The sequence below is a fragment of the Pezoporus occidentalis genome, unplaced genomic scaffold, assembly GCF_034315485.1.
Source record: "Pezoporus occidentalis ecotype Australia unplaced genomic scaffold, CSIRO_AGI_Poc_V1 ctg277, whole genome shotgun sequence".
Taxonomy (NCBI): Eukaryota; Metazoa; Chordata; class Aves; order Psittaciformes; family Psittacidae; genus Pezoporus; species Pezoporus occidentalis.
Window position 1 is genome coordinate 497,488 of NW_026914686.1, and position 22,765 is coordinate 520,252.

The following is a 22,765-nucleotide window of genomic DNA, read 5'->3' on the forward strand; positions in this document are numbered from 1 at the left end:
GCAAAATGCAGAAGCAGGTTTGCCTTGATGTATGTGTGCGTGTATCAGTTTGTCCATCTCATTTGCATTGCATTCTTCCGTGATCCTAATTAGTGGCAGGAGGGAGGTGGCTGCCGAGCAAAGAGCACGCAAAAAGCAGTGGCTCATGTTGATTCTTAAGGGAACACTGATATTCCTCCAAGGACAGCGCTGCGTACCTCAGTACTTAATCAACGGGCTTGTATCGACAGCCTCAGACGCTGACGTGATTTCAGTCCTGTTCAGTTTTGGTTTAGCATGTCTCAAGAGGAGATGCTTTACATGGATTTATGCATAACGCCAGTAAAATGGGTTGGGCACCCAGCTCTGTCCCACCCCTCTGCCCTTCCTAAGAGCAGAATGGAATAGTCCAGCAAGCAGCTGCGGGGTGGATTTTGTTCTTACCTTTACTTTGTGGCCTTGTTTGGTGGGAGTTTGCAGTAATTCATGCTGGTACACACTTGCAGCAACTGGGAGCCCTCGCTGTTATTTCAGTGCATGCTGGCTGAGGTTTATAGACAGTTGCATGTAGTAACTAGTGAGCAACACTCTTAGATTAGTTCATGACTTCAGTGCTAAGTTGGGTGTTTTGATTTTTGTCTTTTGAAGTCTCCTTACCAATAGCTGAAAAAACTAGAGCTTGGCCTGCAGGTTTATCCTTCTCTATTCCTACACCTCAAAGTTCGGTTTTCAACTTTGCCTTTTGTAACTCATAAGGGCTAATGAGTTTTTTCATTTTTAAAGCTTCTCTCTAAATCTAGATTCTTTTCTTTTCTTGCAGGCTGCTATATGGCAAGCACTTAACCACTATGCTTACCGAGATGCCGTGTTCCTGGCAGAAAGATTATATGCAGAAGGTATGTACTGTGCAAATATAAAGCTTTCTCTCAATTTTGATTTTGGGATTGTTGAGCCTCTGCTTCTACTTTTTTTACTCCTGTTGTTGTGATAATGAAGTTTCACTTGCTGCTTGGGGAAGGCAGAAGAATGCCTTGCAGTTAGGTTGGAAAATGAGATAATGGAACAGCAGTAATGTTATTTTACAGTAGAATCTCCTTAAAAAAAAATGGAGTTGTGTGTCTGAGCACAGTGTTTACAGTGATCTGTTGTATGGTATCAAATGGGAGAGAAGGGTTTTAATAGCTTTTCCAGGCTGAACAGCCCAGTTTTCTCAGGCGGTGTTCAAAGGGAGGTGCTCCAGTCCCTGATCATCCTCATGGCCTCCTCTGGACTTGCTCCAACAGCTTCATGTCCTTCTTATGTTGAGGACTCCAGAGCTGCATGCAGTGCTGCAAGTGGGGTCTCACCAGAACAGAGTAGAGGGGCAGGAGTTCCCTCCTTCGGCACTGCTGGGGATGCAGCCCAGCACATGAGTGGTTTCTGGGCTACCCATGAAATCTGGGGTCTTCCATCTGGTGCTTAAATGACAAATGTTGTGTAGAATATTAAGGTACCTTATGATCTAGGTGTGCATAAAGAAAATGGTGCTTTAGGGATGATGTATCTCTCCTGAATGCAGCACACTGTGAAATGAAGGGAAATGCTGGATTGAAGGTAATTGCAGCAGCCAAGAGAAAAATGAATGACTTGATCCTGACGTTATCTTTGCAGAATAATGCTCTGCAAGAGTACTTCAGAGTGCTTTTTTCAGTGACCAGCAGTGCTGTGAGAGAGCAGCATGCATGCTGGCGCTTGGTGCAAGCAATTAACTGCTAACAAAACATCTGGCTTCTGCTTAAAATAAGGAGTTATACCACAGAGTAGAAGCTGCAGAGCTTGAATACAGTGACTCCATATTGGCAGTAGAGATTTTACCCTGAGATTAACTTTCAAGTCCACGGGCAGTTACTGCCCTTGTGGGGATGGCTGTGGCTTGGTATGTTCCCAGAACTTGGAAGTGTGTTAAATTAATGGATAAAGGAATTGATTTAACTTTAATTTTCAAAACTCTCTTCTGGTGGTTTTAGGATAAGGCAAATAAAATGTCTTTTCTCTAGGTCTTCAGTTTGCACTGTTCCTGTCTGTGTGATGGCACAAACTAGTCCCTTTTCAGTGTAGCGAAAGGTTGGAGCAGGTTTTTGTACAATGTTCATACTGATTTTCTGAAGAGCTCCATGTAGGTAGATGAGCAAACATCAGAACTGGTTCTTTAAATGCTGAATTCCATTTAATGGTAGCCTCTTCTGAAAAGTAGAAAGTAATGGTGGTTTCTCAATTGTTTGGAGGTTTAAGTTGCTTGCTTTTATGGAAAGCCTTTCTTCGAGTTACAATACATCATTACACAAGGGATTTGACTGGAACATTTGGAGGGAGTACAAGGAATAGGGTAGGTCACCATGGCTGTACATAATCCATGAGTGTACCTGGGTATCTCTTGTATTTAAAACAGAAAACAGTTACAATGGAGTGAAACAGATATTTCACATAATGTTTGACTTGCATTGAACATGGTAATGTTCTCCATTGCCTCACAAAAACACCTTTGGCATTTAAAGTTGCAGCTGAGATTTTCCCAGCAAGGTTTTAAAGGGGTTACCTCTCTGTCCTTTGTGTAATGACAAATAAAATCAGTGAGTCTGACCTCAGTCTTAAATCTGGATGCTAAGACAAGCTCTTTGAATAGAATATTCTCAGTGTGGTACATAATTCATCTCTGCAATGGAAGAAGTCTTGAAGCAGACATCAAATCTAAATAAGTCTGGTTTCTGCCATGCAGAAATGTTTGTGTCTTGATTGCTCCTGTTTTCTGTTTAGATGGAGGTGACTTTTGCTAAAGCTTTACTGCTTCCTTCAGAATTTAGAAACTTGGACTCGTTGGGAAGAGGAGCTGTAGGAAAGCTTGTCTGTATCTCTACTTCCTAACATGAAATAGATAAAGCATCAAATGGTAAAGTTAAGCCATGTTCCCAATGAAATAGTATAGGCAGCAAAAAGTAGCTCAGTTCTGCTAGGAATGGCTGCTTTGCTTGGCTTGCTGTTACTTTAACAGCAAAGTGGCTGATGGCTTAGTTGGATTGGGTAGCCAGAAGGATCAAAGTTCTCTCAATTACAAGAGCACTTTTATTGTTGGTCTGACCATGCAAGAAAATGGCACATGGAAGTTTGTTACCTGGCCACAAATAAAGGAATGCACTTCATGCGGTAATGAACTGCTCTCGGTACTCTATTTCTTGTCTTGTTCCTAGCTGGGTTTTACTCCCTGCCCTCAAATTCCGTGTATCAAAAGGGGAAACAACTAACTGATAATTTGAATTATGTTTTCAGTACATTCAGAAGAAGCACTATTTTTATTGGCAACGTGTTACTACCGCTCAGGAAAGGCCTATAAAGCATACAGGCTCCTAAAGGGACACAGCTGTACTACTCCGCAGTGTAAATACCTGCTTGCAAAATGTTGTGTTGACCTCAGCAAGTAAGTAAATCCTTCATGTTCTGTTCAGGATTACAAATGCATTTGTTTGTTGTCCGAGTGTCTCTTTGAAAGCTGTCATATTGCATAAACTAGTAATACATTGGTCTTCCAGCTCTGAAGGCTGTAAGTTCAGTTCATTTTGCTTTCAGATATGGACCTAATGAACATTAGCCCATATTGCAGAAACCTCTGAAAGGTATTGAGTAACTTACAAAGGAGCTGTCGAGGTGCGTAGGGAGAGAAAGCATTGATTGCTGAGATGTCTCAAGGAGACCACTCTGGGAAGGGTTTAGTTGGGTTTTGTGTTTCTCTAATACGTTGCATAGTAAGTGTTTCCAGTTGAATTTAATGGCTGGGCCACTTCCCTCAAGGAGTAAACTTGTTCCTCTTCCCCTATTACTGTTAATGGGTAGGTGAGGGAGAAGATAGCAGACAGACACCTGGTTTTAAAAACCTACAACAAACCCATCTTGAAACCCTGTCCAAGAATGCTGTATTCAACATCAAAATTAACCTTGACAGGATCAGTGGCAAGGTATCTTGCTGCTTTTCTGCAGTCATCTTTAGAGTAGTGAGGATGTCTTGACTTGTGTTTCTTTTGACACTTCCAGTGTTGCTGGAGCCTTACAGATTATATTTGTTAGTTGAGAAACAAAGCCAAACTAAGCCTCGTCTTGGCTTGATACTAGATAAAGTACCTTCAGAAATGGAGTGTCCTGAAGACTTTCTGGCCTTCTGTTTAGTATTCTACCTAAGCTGAGTCACTTCTGGGGAAATCATGTTGTATTATGAGTCTGGTTTTGGAGTATTGTTGGGGTTTTAGTGTTTGCTTTGGTTTTCTTCCATCCCAGTAGAGCTGTTCAGCTTCAGAGTACTGCACACCTCTGTGCTGCTAGAAGAATTCACCATCTCTTAAAATCACTTTGCAGGAACTAGTTTCTATGTGGTGTGAAACTTGTGAATGCTGACAGTGGGTTCCTGTTTTTGTTTGCAGCAGGCTGAAAACACTGGACTTCCAATCCTGTGAGCCTTGTAACCCCTCTAAACCTCTTGTTTTTTGCAAAGGCTTGCAGAAGGAGAGCAGATCTTATCTGGTGGAGTGTTGAATAAACAGAAAAGCCATGATGACATTGTGATGGAGTTTGGTGACTCTGCATGCTTTACGCTCTCCTTACTGGGACATGTCTACTGGTAATGTTGCTTTTCTATTGTGTCTAATAAAGCTTGCGGAGAGGGGGGATTATTTAACCAAGTCCAGTTTTAGTCAGATACATTTTTAGTATACCTGTTCTCCAGTTCACAAGAAGCCAGATACTTAGGTATGCAGTTTAGCCCCAGAGTTATGTGTAAAAGCATCATCCATAGATATTTAAAATGTCTGGAAGGCAAGCAATGGGCTTGCTGTTAGCAAACAAGACAAAAAGCCATTGCAGAGAGCAGCATCTTCCTAAAATGAAAACTTTCAAGCTCTACTAGTGCTTCTGTAACTTTTGAGGACTCTGTTGTCTTTCATCTGTGTCTGAATATGCCAAATAACTTGAAAAGAAGCCAGTATTGCTCTGTGGTTTGAAACAGTGAGGAATGTTGCTGTGACTCTCAACATGCTTTTGTTTTTCAACCCCTCTTCTAGAAAGCTATCTTGAACAAAAGTGCTGTTTCAGTTTCCCTATAAACTGTTACATTCTTCTTGCAGCAAGACAGATCGGCTTGCCAAAGGATCAGAATGTTACCAAAAGAGCCTTAGTTTAAATCCTTTCCTCTGGTCCCCTTTTGAGTCGCTATGTGAAATAGGTAAGTCAGCAGAACTGCATTCCCGGTGAAGATGTTCTCTATGTTTCTGGTTATGTCAAGCTTTCCAATTTATATTGGCAAAGTTATTACACTCCGTTTGCTCATTGAATTAACAAGAAACATGCCAGCAGAATTCTCTGGGAGTGGTTTTGAGAGCAGCAATGCATTTAAAACACTGTGCCAGTGTTTAGAGCTTTTGTCTTGGTTTCTTCCGTTCTCGCTACTTTGGATTTAACAATGCCACATTTGCAACCTACAGTTAATAGACCCTTAGAAACTGTGCTTCTGAGAATATGTAGCAAGTCCATTTTCTAATCAAACTGGTTGTCCAGGGTTTTGTAGTGGAAGAGCACTGCTGGTTTAGTGTAAGGGGTTTTAAACAATGAAGTAAGAACACACCCCTTCTAAAATCCTTTGCCCCTTGTTTCAGATTTGAATATTTGGGGTATGGACTCAGGAATAACTCTGTTTAAATCTCTTTCCAATCTTACAGGTGAAAAACCAGACCCTGACCAAACATTTAAGTTAACATCTCTCCAGAACTTCAGCAGCTGCCTGCCTAACACTTGCACAACATTGGTATCTAATCACAACGTATCACACAGGCAGCCTGAGACTGTCCTGATGGAAACGCCTCAAGACACAATTGTGAGTTTTGCTGAAGTAGTTGTATTTAAAGTGAGGGTTTTTTCCACCTTAACTGAAGCATGCCGAGTAGAAACTACACTGAGTATCTCACAGCCGCCTTCTGTTTTTCAGGAGTTGAACAGAATCAACCTTGAATCCTCCAATTCCAAATATTCCTCCTTGAGCACGGATTCTTCTATGTCTTACATTGACTCAGCTGTAATTTCACCAGATGCTGTCCCTCTTGGGTCAGGAACTTCTATATTGTCTAAACAGGCTCAAAATAAACCAAAAACGGGGCGAAGTTTACTGGGAGGACCTGCAGCTTTGAGCCCATTAACTCCAAGGTAAGTCCTTGAGATAGTTTCTGTCTGCAGCTGTGAGTTTGAAACGTGTGTGGTGGTGCACGATGTACCCATACACTCATGTTGATAGCACATTGTAAAGCTGCAGAAGGAAAAGCAAAACAACCTCAGTAACTGCTTTTGGGCCTGATGTTCATCTCTTCTGTTTTCTAAACAAGCAGTTGGTGTTTTTGATTAGAAGAGAGGAACTGTTGATTCAGTGTACTGCTTATGGCGATGTTCGCACTGGAAGAATCTTTAAAAGAGTATGTTTCCTCTCTGGGATAAACTTCGTGATGAAAAGCTGTTCTTAAGAGCCTGAAGAATAGCTCCATTCTAAGGACATGTAAACATGTGCTCAGTCCTGTATTTAAACAGCGTTATGTGAGAAGCCATTAATGCTTGGATGGTCTGTCTATTGCATTAGGTTATTATGCAGACAGGCAAAGGAAGTTCTGTCTTTTTGATTTCAGGAGTGTTTTCTGTTAAAATCTATCTCAGATGAGGAGAGCAAGATACTAGAGGGTTAATATCAATTGATTAAGTAACTCTAAAATGAAGTAGATCATCTGGATCTGTTTTAACCACAGGATCAGGCCAGCTCTTGTGCTCTAGCATCCAGACACTGAGCCTTCCTCTTTGTTTTCTTCCAGCTTTGGAATTTTGCCACTAGAAACCCCAAGCCCTGGAGATGGGTCCTATTTACAAAACTACACGAACTCTTCCTCTGTAATTGATGTGCCATCCACAGGAGCACCTTCAAAGAAGGTATCTTGCATTCTGGGTTGCTGTTCTACAAGTTTGATGTTGCAATGTACTTTAAAGAAGAATCCATAATGCAGATAGAAAAACATTGTATGTAGGCTGAACTGTACTAACAGTGGGGAGAGCCCAATTTACCCACTGCAAAATGAGTTTTGAAAGACAATTTGTCTGAGTGTGGAATTGCTTGAAGCCTCCTTAAGTTGTGGAAATGTTTTGGGTTTATTAAGTGAGAATCTAATTTATGTCTAATGTGTCTACAAAGCATGTTTAGAAAAACCCATTCTCTGCTCTTACTAACAATCATTTAATACAGCAAAATAAAATGTAGTTCACCAGCTTTAAGTACATCTTCATCAGGGCCTGTAGGGACAGGCCAAGGGGAATGGCTTTAACCTGCCAGAGGGGAGACTGAAATGAGCTCCTAGGCAGAAGTTCTTCCCTGTGAGGGTGCTGAGGCGCTGGCACAGGGTGCCCAGAGAAGCTGTGGCTGCCCCATCCCTGGCAGTGTTCAAGGCCAGGTTGGACACAGGGGCTTGGAGCAAGCTGCTCCAGTGGAAGGTATCCCTGCCCGTGGCAGGGGTTGGAACTGGAGGAGCTTTAAGGTCCCTTCCAGTGCAAACCTTTCTGGGATTCTATGCCACCACAATACTGCAAGGAAAGATGTCTGTAGGCATTTTCAGCTTATTATGACACTTCCTTTGGCTGGCAAACCAGATTTGTTTCCTCACCTTTTATAATGATAAGCAATAGTCTTCCATTTCTAATTAAAACAAGACCTTTTTTCCACACCCAAAATACACAAGCATGGGCAGGCTGATCAGCTGGTGCTGCAAGAGACAGCCAGGGGAAGGTGCTGTGTCCACCTCCTGTCTCGTCCCAGTGCTGGTGATTCTAAGCAGTGAAGGCTTCAGAACTCCTCAGGCTGCAAGCTGGAGTCTGAAGACAGTCCAAAATTAGAATGAAAACTCCAGGTTTGTTTAATGAATGTATTTGCAGGGATGACTTCAAATCACCCAGAAATCCTCAGCTGAGCTGAAGGTACTGGGTTTTTGCATGCAGTTCTTGAAGTCTGCTTTGCAGACCAGAGCAATCCAAACGGTGCTGTGGTCTGTGGAGGGCTGAGTGCTTCACTCAGTAACTCTTGTGTAGAAGGCATGAAAAATTGTCTTTTTTACTCCCTATGAAACAGCCTTAGTTGCCATAGTGATAAATGGGAGGTAGAATGCTGGTGACAGTTGAAGAACCATTTGTTCCTTTCTAAAAACAAAAACCTGAGGATTTTTCTGTCTATTTTTAGTAAGTCTTGAAGTTGTGTGAGGGATGTAAGTGTGCAATAGGTGGCCAACTCTCTCATGTAAAAACTCAGGGCACGGAATAGTGTATTCCTCACAAAATAGAACTTGAATTTCCATGCTTGATGCTCAGGACACATCAGTTGGTTGCTGTGTCATCCTGTAAGTGGATTTCACTTCACATTACTGCAGCGCTTTCTATCACTTCTTAGTTGTGGTTTTGGGGTTTTTTGCCTTTGTTCTCTTAGGGCTGGACTCTGCTAAACCCATCTGCTAGAAGGGTGTTTCGTGTCTCTGATCCAGTTTCCATCCTGTAGTTGCTCAGGGCCAGCCAGGTTTCCCCAGTGCAGTTGAAAACACTGGCTTGTGGTGGACTGTGCATGTGTAGGAAGGTAAATTTTCCTGACTCTGAATAATAGAAGCAATTAGTGAAGTGCAGCTCTTCAGTGTAGCACTCACCTGCATTTCATCTCAGTGTGTACTGCATGCACTACAAAGCTTTGCATCTAGCAAGTTGTATTTGCTGCTGTTTTGTTGCTTTGCTGGATCATAGAATCATAGAATAGTTAGGGTGGAAAGGACCTTAAGATCATCCAGTTCCAACCCCCCTGCCACGGGCAGGGACACCTCACACTAAACCATATCACCCAAGGCCTCGTCCAGCCTGGCCTTGAACACTGCCAGGGATGGAGCATTCACAACTTCCCTGGGCAGCCCATTCCAGTGCCTCACCACCCTAACAGGAAAGAATTTCCTCCTTAGATCCAACCTAAACTTCCCCTGTTTAAGTTTGAACCCGTTACCCCTTGTCCTATCACTACAGTCCCTAATGAAGAGTCCCTCCCCAGCATCCCTATAGGCCCCCTTCAGACACTGGAAGCTGCTCTGAGGTCTCCACGCAGCTTCTCTTCTCCAGGCTGAACAGCCCCAACTTCCCCAGCCTGTCTTCATACAGGAGGTGCTCCAGTCCCCTGATCATCGTCGTGGCCCTTCTCTGGGCTTGTTCCAACAGCTCCATGTCCGTGTTCCATGTGGCACCACAGCACCGAGGTGTGAATGTCACTAGTCCCTGCATCTGATTTCTGTCCAGATGCATCTGTGCTCCACAAAACACAGCTATTTAACATGTCTTTTAATAACAGCTTACAATTCTGCTGCTTGCTTTGCCCAATGCAAATAATTACTTGGCCAATTTCACTTCTGCTCTTCAAGTGCCTGAGTTAGAAAAGGTTGAGTATAGCTGTGGCTTAAACGTGCATGACTTAACGGAGGCAGTTTCCTAGGAAACTGTTACATAAATGAATGAAACATTAGGATGGTTCCAGAGGCTTCCTATCTGAGTGGGCAAGCATGCTACTGGCTGCCTAAACTGGCCTCTGGTAACAAAGGAACTGAGAAGGGAAGGATAGAATGTTAGAAGTCAAATAATGCATAAACTGGTGTTGCTTGTGCCACCACTGATCCCTCTTTCTGATTCCTGGTGTGTGAAAGAGCATTTCTTCCAAACAGCCATCACAGAGTTGAATGTAAGTGTCCCTGGAGGAAGCAGAAAGCTTGGGTTTAAGCTTTCTTTAAAAGGCAGGGAGGGTGGGACCTGTTGGGAAGCCTTTATAGGAAGTCTACACATCAGACAATGACTTTTCTGCCTGAACTTCCTCCTTAGGTTTCACATTCACAGTCAAGGTATCACAGCTCTAAGTTCCCACACCTCAGCTGTGCCAGGCCACACAGCAAAGTGCACAGTTTAGCTCTATGAAGCTGTGTGAAGATATAAGACGATGTTTTGATGCTAAGCCATAGAGTCATAGAATCGTTAGGGTTGGAAAGGACCTTAAGATCATCCAGTTCCAACCCCCCTGCTGTAGGCAGGGACACCTTACGCTAAATCATATCACCCAAGGCCTTGTCCAACCTGGTCCTGAACACTGCCAGGGATGGAGCATTCACAACTTCCCTGGGCAACCCATTCCAGTGCCTCAGCACCCTAACAGGAAAGAATTTCCTCCTTAGATCCAATCTAAACTTCCCCTGTTTAAGTTTTAACCCGTTACCCCTTGTCCTGTCACTACAGTCCCTAATGAAGAGTCCCTCCCCAGCATCCCTGTAGCCCCCCTTCAGATACTGGAAGGCTGCTCTGAGGTCTTGTAACTTGTGTCAAATAAAAGGTACAAAAGGGGTGTGTGTGTGCACAATGTTGTTCAACCAATGTGCAGTAACTTGCTGCTCCATGTTAACTTCACTCCGAGTACCTGTAACTTTGAATATGGCATCTTTTCATTCCCTTTTATTCTTGTACAATCAACATACAGTTTCTTGCCACTAGATGGAGATTTTGGATCTTTCAGCTGATGTGCATAAAGTTGGTAAACTTCCTGATGTTTTAAGAGGTAGCATGAGGGATACTTCTGATGTTTGCTCCTGGGGATGAGGGGGACACCTCACCCTTTACTGAAGGAATCTCCATTTATCCTCCTTTATGCAGTGGTTGCTAAGCAGACTAGATTTGGTAGAGCAGAAATCGAGCTTCCTTAGTGACATAATAACAAACCTGTAGAAACTTTGTGTTATGCAGGCTGTCAGCAGGATAAGCCAAGCCGGAACGAAGTCTGTCTTCTCACAGAGCGGAAATAGCCGGGAAGTCACTCCAGTTCTTGTTGCACAAACCCAGAGCTCTGGCCCACAGACAAGGTAAGGGGAGAGGAAAGAAGTCCTCTTGGAATTCAGTTTTGGGAGTATCTGTCCTTAGAGTTCTTGAGTGTCTCTGTTTAAAACAAAGATAAAAGCTGGGGTTACGAAAAATGGAGCCAAGAACTTATTTTTTTCCCCATGTGCTGCTTGTTTTCAGTACAACACCTCAGGTATTGAGCCCAACAATTGCTGCTCCACCAAACTCACTGCCTCGAAGAAGCTCTCGCCTCTTTACTAGTGATAGCTCTACTACAAAGGTAACCAACTTCATGTGTTGCAGACTTGGGGGTTTTCTTATCCATGCCACTGTGCTGACTAATGCTTTCCCCATCTGTATAGCAGCTGAAAAACAGATTCTGTGACGAGCAGAACTTTTATGAAGCATGTGGCTGTATAAAACATGTCATGATGCCATAATATGTTGGGTTTTAATCTGCCAAGTGCTCAACCAAAGCGGTACAAGGAAGAGTATCAATCAAATACAAAGATACATGCTTGTGGTGATACATGCTTGGCACTACAAATGCAGTGGTGCTGCTAGCTGTCAGCCCATTAGAAAAGAGGTGGTGGTGTTCAGAGCTATTTATTGAAGAACTCGTTTTGAGCAGATACTTTTCTTCCCCAAACCAAAGTTATTTTCATATGTTCTGCTCCATTGTTTGAAGAGCAGAACAGCAAAGCACAAACACTCATGGCCTGCAGTTAGGTGATGTGAATGTTTGCTGTTTAAGAAGGAACCACTAAATAGCCAATGTAGTTACTAGGTGCCGGTATACTTGAGTTTAAAAGTCAAGTGGCTGGGCATGGTGGCTCCAGCTGCAGAGAGGCATACATGTAACTCTGCACAATTCACTTTCAAGTTGGATTTTCTGCATTTAAAAGACTTCTCTGTGTAACTCTGACTCTTCTTACTTGCAGGAAAATAGCAAAAAATTAAAAATGAAGTTTCCACCTAAGATTCCAAACAGAAAAACAAAAAGTAAAACAAATAAGGGAGGAATAACTCAACCAAACTTAAATGACAGCTTGGAAATTACCAAACTGGACTCTTCCATCATTTCAGAAGGGAAGATTTCCACTGTTGCACCACAGATCCAGGCTTTTACGCTACAGAAGGCAGCAGCAGGTCTGTTAGAACCCTACTGGACTTTATTAGAGTAAAACTGTGTTTTAAGGTTGAATGGAAAGAAAAACCAGTGTTTGGTGCTTTCTTATTTCAGTAGGCCTGCACAGCTATCACCTTTGTATAAAATCTGGTTGAATTCAGTATCTTCCAGTTCCAAAGAACAAGTGAAGAAGTATTAAAAGTGGCTAATTGTAAGCAGCTACATCTTGCAAGCTTGGATCCTCATTAATGATTAAAATGCTTTTAGGCAAGATCCTTGGAAACTGACTCAAAGGAGCTCTGAGTAACCCAGTCATCTTCCCTCAAAATCAGGTTTATAGAATCAGTTCTCCCTTCATATTTCCCATTTGTTTAAAACCAAGTCTTTATTCAGATTGTCAGAAAATCCTAGACAAAGTGCTGAATTCCTCTCTTTTGGCTCATTAATATTTCCAGGCAGCAAGAAGATGTATCCAGGGATACCAGACGTGTGGAAACTGTATTCAGACCTAACAAAATGTTTGAATAGCTGCTGTAAATGCAGAGCTGCAGTTGCTCTGAACTCGAGCGTTTCTGAGTGTTCTGTTGCTGGCTGAAGCAGTTGTTTCTATGTGACTTCCGCTATAAAGGCTGCTGGTTAGAATATTATTCCTAAATTGAGAGTGTAGAAGCCTGTGTGTGGGATCTCCTGGAAGATTTTCATAGGCAAAGTCAGGAGCAGTGCCTGTCACAATGAAGAGCTGGAGGGATTATCAAGTAAATAAGTCTCAGTTGTCTTTCTTTTCCACTTGTATTTACTGTGGTTTTCTCCTAGAAGGTTTGATGAGCCTTCTTCGTGACATGGGGAAAGGTTACTTAGCCTTGTGCTCATACAACTGCAAGGAAGCGATCAATATCTTAAGCCATTTACCATCCCACCACTACAACACTGGCTGGGTGCTGTGCCAAATTGGGAGAGCTTACTTCGAACTTGCAGAATATATGCAGGTAGGAACTTTTCCCTTTTGTTTTGCATAGCTTTCCACAACACCTGCAGCTGGCCTGCAGAAGCTATAGGAAGTTTACAGTTAAGGTAATCTTAAAGGCTTTTCCAACCCAGTTGATTCTGTATTGTGTTTATTTTGCAAACTAAAGCTATGGACCATAATGGTTTCCTAAAGCTAGGCTGCTTCTTCCTTTCTTGTGCCTCAAGTGTTGTAACTGGAGCTGAAGTTTATAAAAGGGATAATTATGTCAGAAAGACTTCTTTAGGCAACTGTTGATAAAAAGTGTAGCTGTCTCACATGGAAGTAAAGCACATCTATGTGTTGTCATATGTCCCCATCCCTGCATCACCCACGTTCACCACGTGCTGCCTTTTCCCTCGTAATTATTATACACGATGCCTGGAGGGCTGGAGCACTCTGTGAATGCAGTACCTTCATCTGTCAGAAAAGCTCATGGTCAGAACTGGACCATAAAAGTATGCTACACTTTTTGTGGGTACCTTTTTTGCCTTGCTTGTGATTAAAACCAGCAACATAAAGTGAGTCAGCATAGGAAGGGTGGCTGTGTTTCTGTTGGGGTATAGTTCCTTCCTTCACTTGGAGGGGAAGTCACAGGACTTGTAGCTCTCTGTAGTAACTTGCAAAGCAAAGAGAATGCTCAGTCTGGACATGTGAAGCTTGTAACCTTGACCTGTGTGCTCTGCTTTGGTGGGTGGGATTTTGGTTTAATTTCTGTTCTTAGGCTGAGAGAATATTTTCAGAAGTAAGAAGGATTGAAAACTACAGAGTGGAAGGCATGGAGATCTACTCGACTACGCTGTGGCATCTGCAGAAGGATGTTGCTCTTTCAGTTCTCTCAAAGGATTTGACAGACATGGATAAAAACTCACCAGAGGTATAAAATGCTGTGCTCTTGAATGAGAACAGATTAACTGTATGTGGCAAAATCAATGGTTCAGAACAGTGCTCTGATCTAGCTCAGGTGTATTCTCCTGTGAAAACTGCATGGCCATACTGGTTTGTTGAACTGATGATGCCTGAGATGGCTTCCTGGAATTCCAGCTTCAGTGGAACAGGTTGAAACCTTTTTATCTGTTAATGATTATTTAAATTTGCATTGGCACCATTCATCCAGGAAGATCATGGATTACTCACTCTTCCTGCTGCCAATATGCAAAGATAAGGAATGTCTCCTTCCTGTACCACCTTTTAGTTGCTGTATTTAACTCACTGGTACTTAAAACATGATGTTGCACATTTTTTATGCCAAAGTTCATTAACCTGTGGAGTGCACGGTAACATAAAGTCATGAGTAATCCAAAGCCATGATGTACAAAAACCAGCCGTCTTTTAATAGGTACCACAGTAAAGTAATAGATGTGTGTGTCTGTAAATGGGTAAAAGGGGAGGTTGTTGCTAAATTTGTGGCTCTGCAGATTTCCACATCAGTCAGGTGGAGTGAAAGCAAATTTACCATCTCCCCTTGGTTATTGCTGCACAGCTCAGATGTTTTATTTCTAACCTTTCCAACAGCTTCAGAAGCTTTAGTCATTAGTCATCAAAGGATTTAATTGGCACAAGTGTGCTGCGTGTCCTCATGCTCATTTTCTCTATTTGAGCTTGTCTAGCTCTCAGGTGTATTTAGGCCTATAAGCTTCTTAGGAATGAAACTTAACTGTTGTTTTATGTTTTAATCTAGGAGGAAGTTAGTACAATCACATAAAGCAGCATGGAAACAAATCTGTTCAGCGCAAACATCGTTCATGTGGGTTGTAAGAAGTGTGCTAATTTTGCAATGCTGTCTTTACTAGGCATGGTGTGCTGCAGGAAACTGTTTCAGCTTGCAACGAGAGCATGACATTGCAATCAAGTTCTTCCAGAGAGCCATCCAAGTTGATCCAAACTATGCTTACGCCTACACCCTGTTGGGGCATGAATTTGTGTTAACAGAAGAACTAGACAAAGCATTAGCTTGTTTCAGAAATGCAATCAGAGTCAACCCTAGACACTATAATGCATGGTAAGTTTGGCTTCACCTCCCTCCTATTGCATGTGTTGCAGAGCTCCTTTTGGAGAAATATCTGCTGGATGCTGAAGGATGTTTTCTTGTTTCCACAAATCTTGGCTGTGTTACCCCAGCTGTTTTGTTCTGGGCAGCACTTCTCATCACTCTACTTGATTGTTCCTCACTTCCAGCTGGAGAGATGAGAGATCTGTCCCGTTACACCGTAGGACACAGTTAGTTTCTTCCACTTTTTCTGTATGTATAAAGCAATGAAAGTTAGATCTGCTGGTGTAAGTCACTTAATCTTGAGAACCTTGTATGCTTTTCACTTTGTAGCTGTTGAGCCATTCTTCCTGTGTATCAGATACCAATTATGCACGCTACCCAACTGAACAAAAAGACCCAAGATCATTTTAGATGTAGTTTCCCCCCCAGAAATCATTTCCCACCCTGGATGGGGTTGGCAAATCTGTAGAGCATTTCTGCCAGTTGCTATTGGCTGACAAAGCCTGGTTTAATTAGAATACAGCCTTACTGAACAGAGCTGTTTCTCTGCTTGCAGGTACGGGTTGGGGATGATTTATTACAAGCAGGAAAAATTCAGTCTGGCGGAAATGCATTTCCAGAAAGCACTTGATATCAATCCTCAGAGCTCAGTCTTACTGTGTCACATTGGAGTAGTAAGTAGATTGCACTTAACTCTCTCCTTGTGTTTTAATCTGCTTCTGTGCTTTGTTTGAGTAAAGTCACTCTGAATGTTTTTATCAAAACCCACCAGGTTCAGAGTACCTATGGGAGCATCTTAAGTGCTAAACAAATGAATAGCCACAGGATTAATGTGTCAGAAGAGAGACACTTCTCCTTTTCAAACTCCTTTTAGCCAGTCGTGAAACTATGCTCTCAGGTCATGTTTGTGAGTCTGCCAAAGCAGTAGTGATCCAAAAATCAGGACTGTGTGCAGATATTAATGTGAACAGACCATTTATATGGGGGGTTTTATACTCAGTACATAAGAAACCAAGCATTCCCATTCCTACAAAATGCTGAAGCACCCATCTCACCTTTCACAGTGCAGTATTTTTGTCCTGGTTATGTGTCCACACTGCCCTCATTCGCATCACTGTGTAGGTGTGACAACTTCTTCCTTAGGCCACTTTATGCCAAATGAAGTTTAAGTAGCAGGCAGCTCCTTCAGCCCATCAGTGCAATTTCATTTCTAGGGCTGCTTGAGAAGTTGGTCATTTATCCATTTGTTGCTGCAGTCCTTGGGAAACAGTGGCCTCATCCTCACAAGTGGAGAAGTTCTCAGATACTTGTGATGGTGACTTGAGGCTGTGTGTGATGGATGGGTCCCTGCTGGCATTGATTTGCTTTCTGTGTGGCAGCGAAGCAGTGTCAGGTAATGCAGGGACAGTGCCTGCTTCTCACTTACGTACAAAGAAAGGCATTGAGTCCACTTCTGGCCAAAGGTTCAGTGATTTCTGTGACCCATTGGGTGGGGAGAAGGTTTTGAGGTGGAGATGAGGCGAGGTGAAGTTTTCCTGTGAGAAAGCCTGTTAAGACTTGGTCTGGAATTGGACAAATCTTTATTAAAGCAGCAGATTGTAGGTACATGTAGTCCAATGGATTTGGTTTTGTCTGGCAGATGAGCTGTTATTTTCCCTTTGAAACTTGTTCTCCCTCTGTGTAACAGGTCCAGCATGCACTGAAAAAATCTGAGAAGGCTTTGGATACTTTAAACAAAGCTATTAACATTGACCCCAAGAACCCACTATGCAAATTCCATAGAGCTTCTGTATTATTTGCAAATGAGAAATACAAGGTAAGATTGCCTGTTGACAACTCTAAGTTATCTTTAAATCACTGTAGCTAGGAATGGGGATGCACTGGAAGCTGAATGCTTACACATTGACATCAGGGCTTGCAGGAAGCTAACGGGACATCAACATGTCTTGCAGAGGCCAATGTGAAGCATTTGCTTTGACGCCTGCTCCCTTCACCAGGTAACTCGTTGACTGTGGTGAAGGGGTGTGTTAGGAAGTAAAACATTTGGACTCTCTTCTTCATCAGGCTGGGACTTGTAAGACTCAAGTTACACTGTTCACATAAGCTACATAAAGCCAAATGAAACGTTTGGGGGATTAGCACTAAGAATTCTGATGGTGTGATAAATTTGGCCAGTGTTAGGTTTATGCTTCTGTTTCTGTAGCAAGCTCAAACTTGAAGTTATCTTCACATGAATAAGTTCCAGGGGGTTGAATGCAACTTTTTATAACTAAAACAGTTGTTCATTTCTAACTGCAGATTGAGCAGGTTCAACTTCTTAGGTTGAATTTCTTGATAATGCCAGATTACTGTCACAGCAGCAGAAATTGCTCCAGTATCAACAATAAAAGTAGAAGTTTCACTGAGTATTTTGGACAAATACTGTGTTGTAGGAGACCAAAGCCCAGTAAACTTGCTCTATTTTTGTAATAATAGGGCTATAATATGCTACAATCTTTAAATAAGAAACTAATGTAAAGGGCCTTTAGATGGTTCTCGTGAGGCTGTACTGTTCTTGATGGAGTATGCTGTGTGGAAATGTCAAGATGATTTTTCCACACTGGTGCTAAGTCCCAGGTTAGTGATGTTGTAACTGGCTGCAGGCTGGTAGCTTGTACTTCCTAAGCTCTTTTTGCTTCCTTTTCAGTCTGCTTTACAAGAACTTGAAGAACTGAAACAGATTGTTCCCAAAGAGTCTCTTGTTTACTTTTTAATAGGAAAGGTAAGGAAAACTTGACTGGGATCACAACCGTGGTGGTTTCCTGTTGCAGAGATGTGTGCCTGATGAGAAAACATGATGCCTGTCACTAAGCCGCTTCCATTTGGAGCAGTGTTCTAAAAATTCCCAAAGCTTTAAATAAGGCTGACTGCTCACAGCTTTATTATGTAGTAGCTTTTAAATGCAGAAGCCAGTTATTACTGGGGCAGCCTTCAGCTCTGTTTTAAACAAACAAAACAACCAGCCCAAGCCAGTGTTGTTCTTTACCTGCTTTGATTTCACCACTGTCAACTTGAAAGAGAATGATTTTTAAAAGCAAGACTTGATCCTGGTAAAGGGACTTCATGCAGTGGTTATGCACACAGCCAGAATCTGTCTCTGGAAGTGGGACTTTATCAGGACTTGATTTGATACAACAGCAACAGTGTGATCAGTGGAAATCCTTAGAACATTTAGGGACAGTCCATCCATCAGGCAGCAGTGTTGCTTATGTGTGCGTGTAGCTACCAGGATGTTCAGTCACATTCTAATGTGTTAGAAATGCTGAGCAAGGAGGTATTGTGGCACACTCCAGAGGCTCCACCAAGAGCCTCAGCGTCCTTTTCAGCTGATAGTCTCCCTAAATTGCTGTAGAAGGTTATCTGTTTGACAGGCAGAGGAGCCTCTGATGAAGCTAATGGAGTAGGCTAGCACAGGAAAAGATATTACCAGCTTGTCAGCTGTGTTTGCATTCCAGCCTTTGTGTTTAATGCCAGAGAAAAGTAATCCAGGAATAGAAATCCTCTTCCTCACAGTCTTCTCTGCTAATATGCTTTAAGTACGGTCTGCAGCTTTCTTCCGTGGGGTGTCTGCTCACTAGGAAGCAACAGGACAAACTTGCCTCTAGCACAGGAGTGGGGAGCTCTTCATCTGCAGGATGGAGAGGTGAAAGGATTTGTGCTGGACTTTGTTGGCTGGTAACTGTCAGGAGTAACTGGACCTCCACACTGCCATGCCAGTTGCCATGTCTTGACAAAGTTAAGGACTTTCACTGTTAACATGCTTGCCACAGATAAAGCACTTGCTCATCTGTCCTTTATGATAAGGAGAGCTTCAGGGAAGGGTACAGCAAAATGTGGGCTGGAGTCTGCAGAGCAGGGTTGTCTTGAAGAGCTGCTCTTCAGTTTAGCAGGACAAGCAAGGGGCCACTTCATGGCCTGTTGTTTTCCCCACCTGCCAATGAGAGCTAAAACGAGGATGTAAGAATGGCTGTGCCAAGTCAAACCATGGGTCCTGCCTTTGCCAGTGCTCAATGAGAGCTATAGGGGAGAGTGCAGGATTCATGTGTGCACATGGTGATGCTTCCCCAGACTGTCCTCTGGGCCTCTGGCATTAGAAGCCTCGACTTTGGACTTTTCCTGAGCCACAGGTAGATTTGGGGGTTACCATGACTCAAGAAAGCAAGCGTGATGAAGGGCCAAGACAAGGCATGTGCAGCTTTAACCCCACCTTGCTGCAGCTTCATTTCTGTTTCAAGATCCACCTCTTTATGGTTTTGAATGTCAGCTGCCAGTTTAATTTTGGGTCTTAAATAGAAACACTTGCTCACTCTTTCTACACATACTTGCTGTTTCCCTTGGGACTTGATAAATCTTTCATCTCTACCCTCTTAAAGATAACCATAAGCCTTATGGTTTTCATGAAGTATCAGTTACTTGTGGCCTCTTATGTTTGTTGTCCAAAACCTCAAGTCGCAGCTTCATGTAAGTGTAGCCTTTTATGCTTTTGTTTTAGGTTTATAAGAAACTGGGTCAAACACATTTGGCCCTAATGAATTTCTCATGGGCAATGGACTTAGACCCCAAAGGAGCCAATAACCAGATTAAAGAGGCAATTGATAAGCGTTACCTTCCAGATGATGAGGAACCAATAACTCAAGAAGAGCAAATCAGTGAATGTTACCCCTATGAATCAGGTTTGTATTTCCAGCCCTTTCTCATGCAAGGAGGTATTTCAGCTTTCATAGAATCCCAGGGTTAATAGGTGGAACAGTGCTCCTGCTGCTTGGCAGGAACTCCAGAGGCTCTTCACTTGCAATTCATTCATTCTTCCTACAGTAAGCATGAAATAAAGGATCTTTAGAATGTGTAGGTGGAGTAGGACAGAGATAACAAATGCAATAAATTCAGGGTTGGCTGACAGTATCCTAGGAGAGCAAAATGTTCACAGAGCTGCACATCTTCCCTTGTAGAAGCTTCAAATCATTTCAAGGTGACTGAATGGCAACTGAAATTGTCTGTAGAGGCTTTGTCCAAAGTTAAACTGGGTGTTGGGTAAAAACATTTGGCCCGCTAAGCGTGAAAGGAAGCTCGTGACAGAAGTCATGGAAGTGGCTTCATTTGAAGAGAGAGAAAATAAAACACTCCCAGTGTCCTACTTGGGAATAATCCATGAAGAGGAGTGGCCTGGGTTTCGCTCTGGCTTTTTATTACGAGCTTAGATTCCATGAAGCAAGGGTAGCTACGTGAAATGGGGATAGTAATAACTATTGACCTCTTCCATGCAGACTGAAGTAGTAATAGAAAATAAATACTGAGAAGCAATTTAATACAGGAAGATTTACCCTGCACTTCCTGAAGCGTCAGCAGGGTTTTCTCTCCCTGCTGCTGTAGTTGGGCTACTTAGAACGCTGCTCGCTGGGGCTGAACATGTTTCTGGCCAGGAGATGGAGACAGAGTACCCGAGCTGCCAAGGGACACCTAAACCAGGACTGAAAAAAACCCAACTTCATCTGCCCAGGATCAGGCTGTTTGTGAGAAGCTGTGGCTGCCCCATCCCTGGCAGTGCTCAAGGCCAGGTTGGACACAGGGGCTTGGAGCAAGCTGCTCCAGTGGAAGGGGTCCCTGCCTGTGGCAGGGGTTGGAGCTGGAGGAGCCTTAAGGTCCCTTCAACCCAAACCAGGCTGGGATTCTCTAAACTGCAGATGAGTTTCACAGACCGGGCTCAATAGCTCTCTTAGGACACATGAGACAACCTAAAGTAAGTTAAGGTAGTGCTAGGGGTGGGGAGAATTGTTTCTGATACATTGGCTGGTGTAAGTCAGTTTGTGCCTTCACTTCCTGGCATGGGGCTGGCTGTGTCTGTGGTACAGAAGCATTTGAGTGAAAGCCATAAAAGGCACCTGTGTTTGTCCATGAAACACCTTCATAGTGGGGATTTGCAATGAGGTTTGTTAATATGGACTTTGTGTTAATTCCTTTTAAACAGCATTTAGACTTGCTTGTGCTCTCAGGGGTTAATGTACGAGAAGGAAAAGGGGAAAAGCCACATGCCTTTAAAGCATTTGGAGGGGAAGCCCAAAGCTTTGTGGGAGTGGGTCCTGGGGGAATCTGAGTGCAGCAGCCCTGTAATGTTTGCCTGTTTCTTTCTCTCAAGCTGGCACAGATGAATCCCAAGAGAGCAGCATGACGGATGCAGATGACACACAGCTCCACGCAGTTGAGAGTGATGAATTTTAACCTCTAAAAGCCAGTATCTGGGCTTGAGTGTGTGACTGGTACTGTTGTGTTCTCCCCTTCCTTCGCATCCTGGGTCTTCACATCACTGAGCCAGCATTGTCATTATTCTCCCAACACCACGAGTACGCCTCTCGGACTTCAGCTGTACGCAGAGTTAATGGCAGTGCAATATTCAGCTGCTACTGAGTCTGACTTGTTGGCTCTTACCACTTATGAAAGTGACTGAGGAGGAAATGCTATTTTTGGACTCCCCTTTGCTGGAAAAATATCATGGAAGAAAGACTTGGTTTGCTGTACCGAAGCCAGTAGATGCGGGGATAGTACTAATGGAGCAGTGTCTTGTTCTTTTCCCAGAGCTGTGTCTTAGTTTGGTTCTTTCTTGGTAAGCAGAGTGCTGAACCTCATTTCCAAGGACAGTGTCGACAAACGCAGGCGGTTAAAAGACTTTAGCATCTTGTAACTTAAATGCCAGGGGATGTAAATAACCTTAAAGCTGCGGTGGCTCCAGTGAGCAAACACAAAGCACGTGCTCAGGAGCGTGTCCCACCATGTGAAGCATCCCGTTGTCCCTGCTTAGAGTGGAAATGTAGCGGGAGGATCCCAGTGGAGAATCAAAGCTTTGATGAAATGCTTTTGTGTTCTAACCAAGAGTTAATTTATTCACCTCGGTTCTGAAAGGGCAGGGTTTACTTTTCTACTTCCAAGCACCCAGTCTGCACCATCTTGTTCATTTCTCAGAGACCCCTTCACTTGTTCTTCTCCTTTTAAGAGTAAAACTAAAGGGCAAAATGAAAGAGCAGCATAGCTGCACCTAGTGAGAACCATCCACCCCTTAACCCAGCATGACAGCGTGTTTCTGAGCAGAGAGTGGGAAGACCATGGAAGCCTTAAGCAGATCAGAACCTTTGTCAAATCCATCACCTCATTGTTGAAGATGAGCATCACTCAGAAACCCTTTTGGGAAGTGTGGTCCAAGCAAAAATGTGCAGTTTTCTGTCTTTCTCCTTTATTTTAAAGTGTTCTTTCAGATCTTGCTCTAGAACCACTTTCCTCTTGGCCAGAGGCTGCTTCACCAAGTCCAAAATGATCTTTCTCCGCAGCAACAATCGGTGCCCTTCATGCAGTGATGATGCAGACCGTGTATGATACGAGCAGTTTTAAAGAGCAACTTATGCCTAATAAATTGGGAATGATACAAATTTCATAGCAACATCTTGGTTGTGATCAGTCTTTATTTAATGGATTGATTTTTAGGGGCCTTTTAGCTTTAGAACTGGCCTTGTCTTGCATGAGGCATCTCTTTTTGTCACATCCTTTTTGGTCAGGAACCATAGGGCCACTTCATGGTTTGGAAAATAAGCCTGAAGGGCTGAGCAAAAAAGGGAATTCTCTGATTTATGTTTTGAAGAAGGAGGAGAAGCAGTGAAAAAGAGGCTTAAACCCCACTAAACAGCATGAAAAGGAATTGCTA

The 22,765-nt window shown here is 43.0% G+C and overlaps 1 protein-coding gene across 6 annotated transcripts in view; it reads left to right on the top strand.

Moving 5' to 3' along the window:
- The window catches only part of CDC27 (cell division cycle 27), a 27,975-nt gene extending 5,471 nt beyond the window's left edge, over positions 1–22,504 (top strand). Inside the window, exons 2-19 of one of the 6 annotated variants that reach the window (XM_062625157.1) lie at positions 800–875; positions 3,283–3,430; positions 4,496–4,621; positions 5,124–5,221; positions 5,715–5,869; positions 5,981–6,195; positions 6,846–6,960; positions 10,804–10,937; positions 11,095–11,194; positions 11,856–12,063; positions 12,860–13,029; positions 13,771–13,923; positions 14,840–15,048; positions 15,596–15,713; positions 16,727–16,855; positions 17,726–17,800; positions 19,571–19,751; positions 21,212–22,504. In XM_062625157.1, the coding sequence (XP_062481141.1) occupies positions 800–875; positions 3,283–3,430; positions 4,496–4,621; positions 5,124–5,221; positions 5,715–5,869; positions 5,981–6,195; positions 6,846–6,960; positions 10,804–10,937; positions 11,095–11,194; positions 11,856–12,063; positions 12,860–13,029; positions 13,771–13,923; positions 14,840–15,048; positions 15,596–15,713; positions 16,727–16,855; positions 17,726–17,800; positions 19,571–19,751; positions 21,212–21,294 (2,493 nt within the window). In that variant the 3' untranslated portion in view covers positions 21,295–22,504. Of the gene's footprint in view, positions 1–799; positions 876–3,282; positions 3,431–4,495; positions 4,622–5,123; positions 5,222–5,714; positions 5,870–5,980; positions 6,196–6,845; positions 6,961–10,803; positions 10,938–11,094; positions 11,195–11,855; positions 12,064–12,856; positions 13,030–13,770; positions 13,924–14,839; positions 15,049–15,595; positions 15,714–16,726; positions 16,856–17,725; positions 17,801–19,570; positions 19,752–21,211 lie in introns of those variants that run through there. The other 5 variants (XM_062625156.1, XM_062625159.1, XM_062625158.1 and 2 more) reach the window with 5 other exon arrangements.
- The last annotated feature ends 261 nt before the right edge of the window (positions 22,505–22,765 follow it).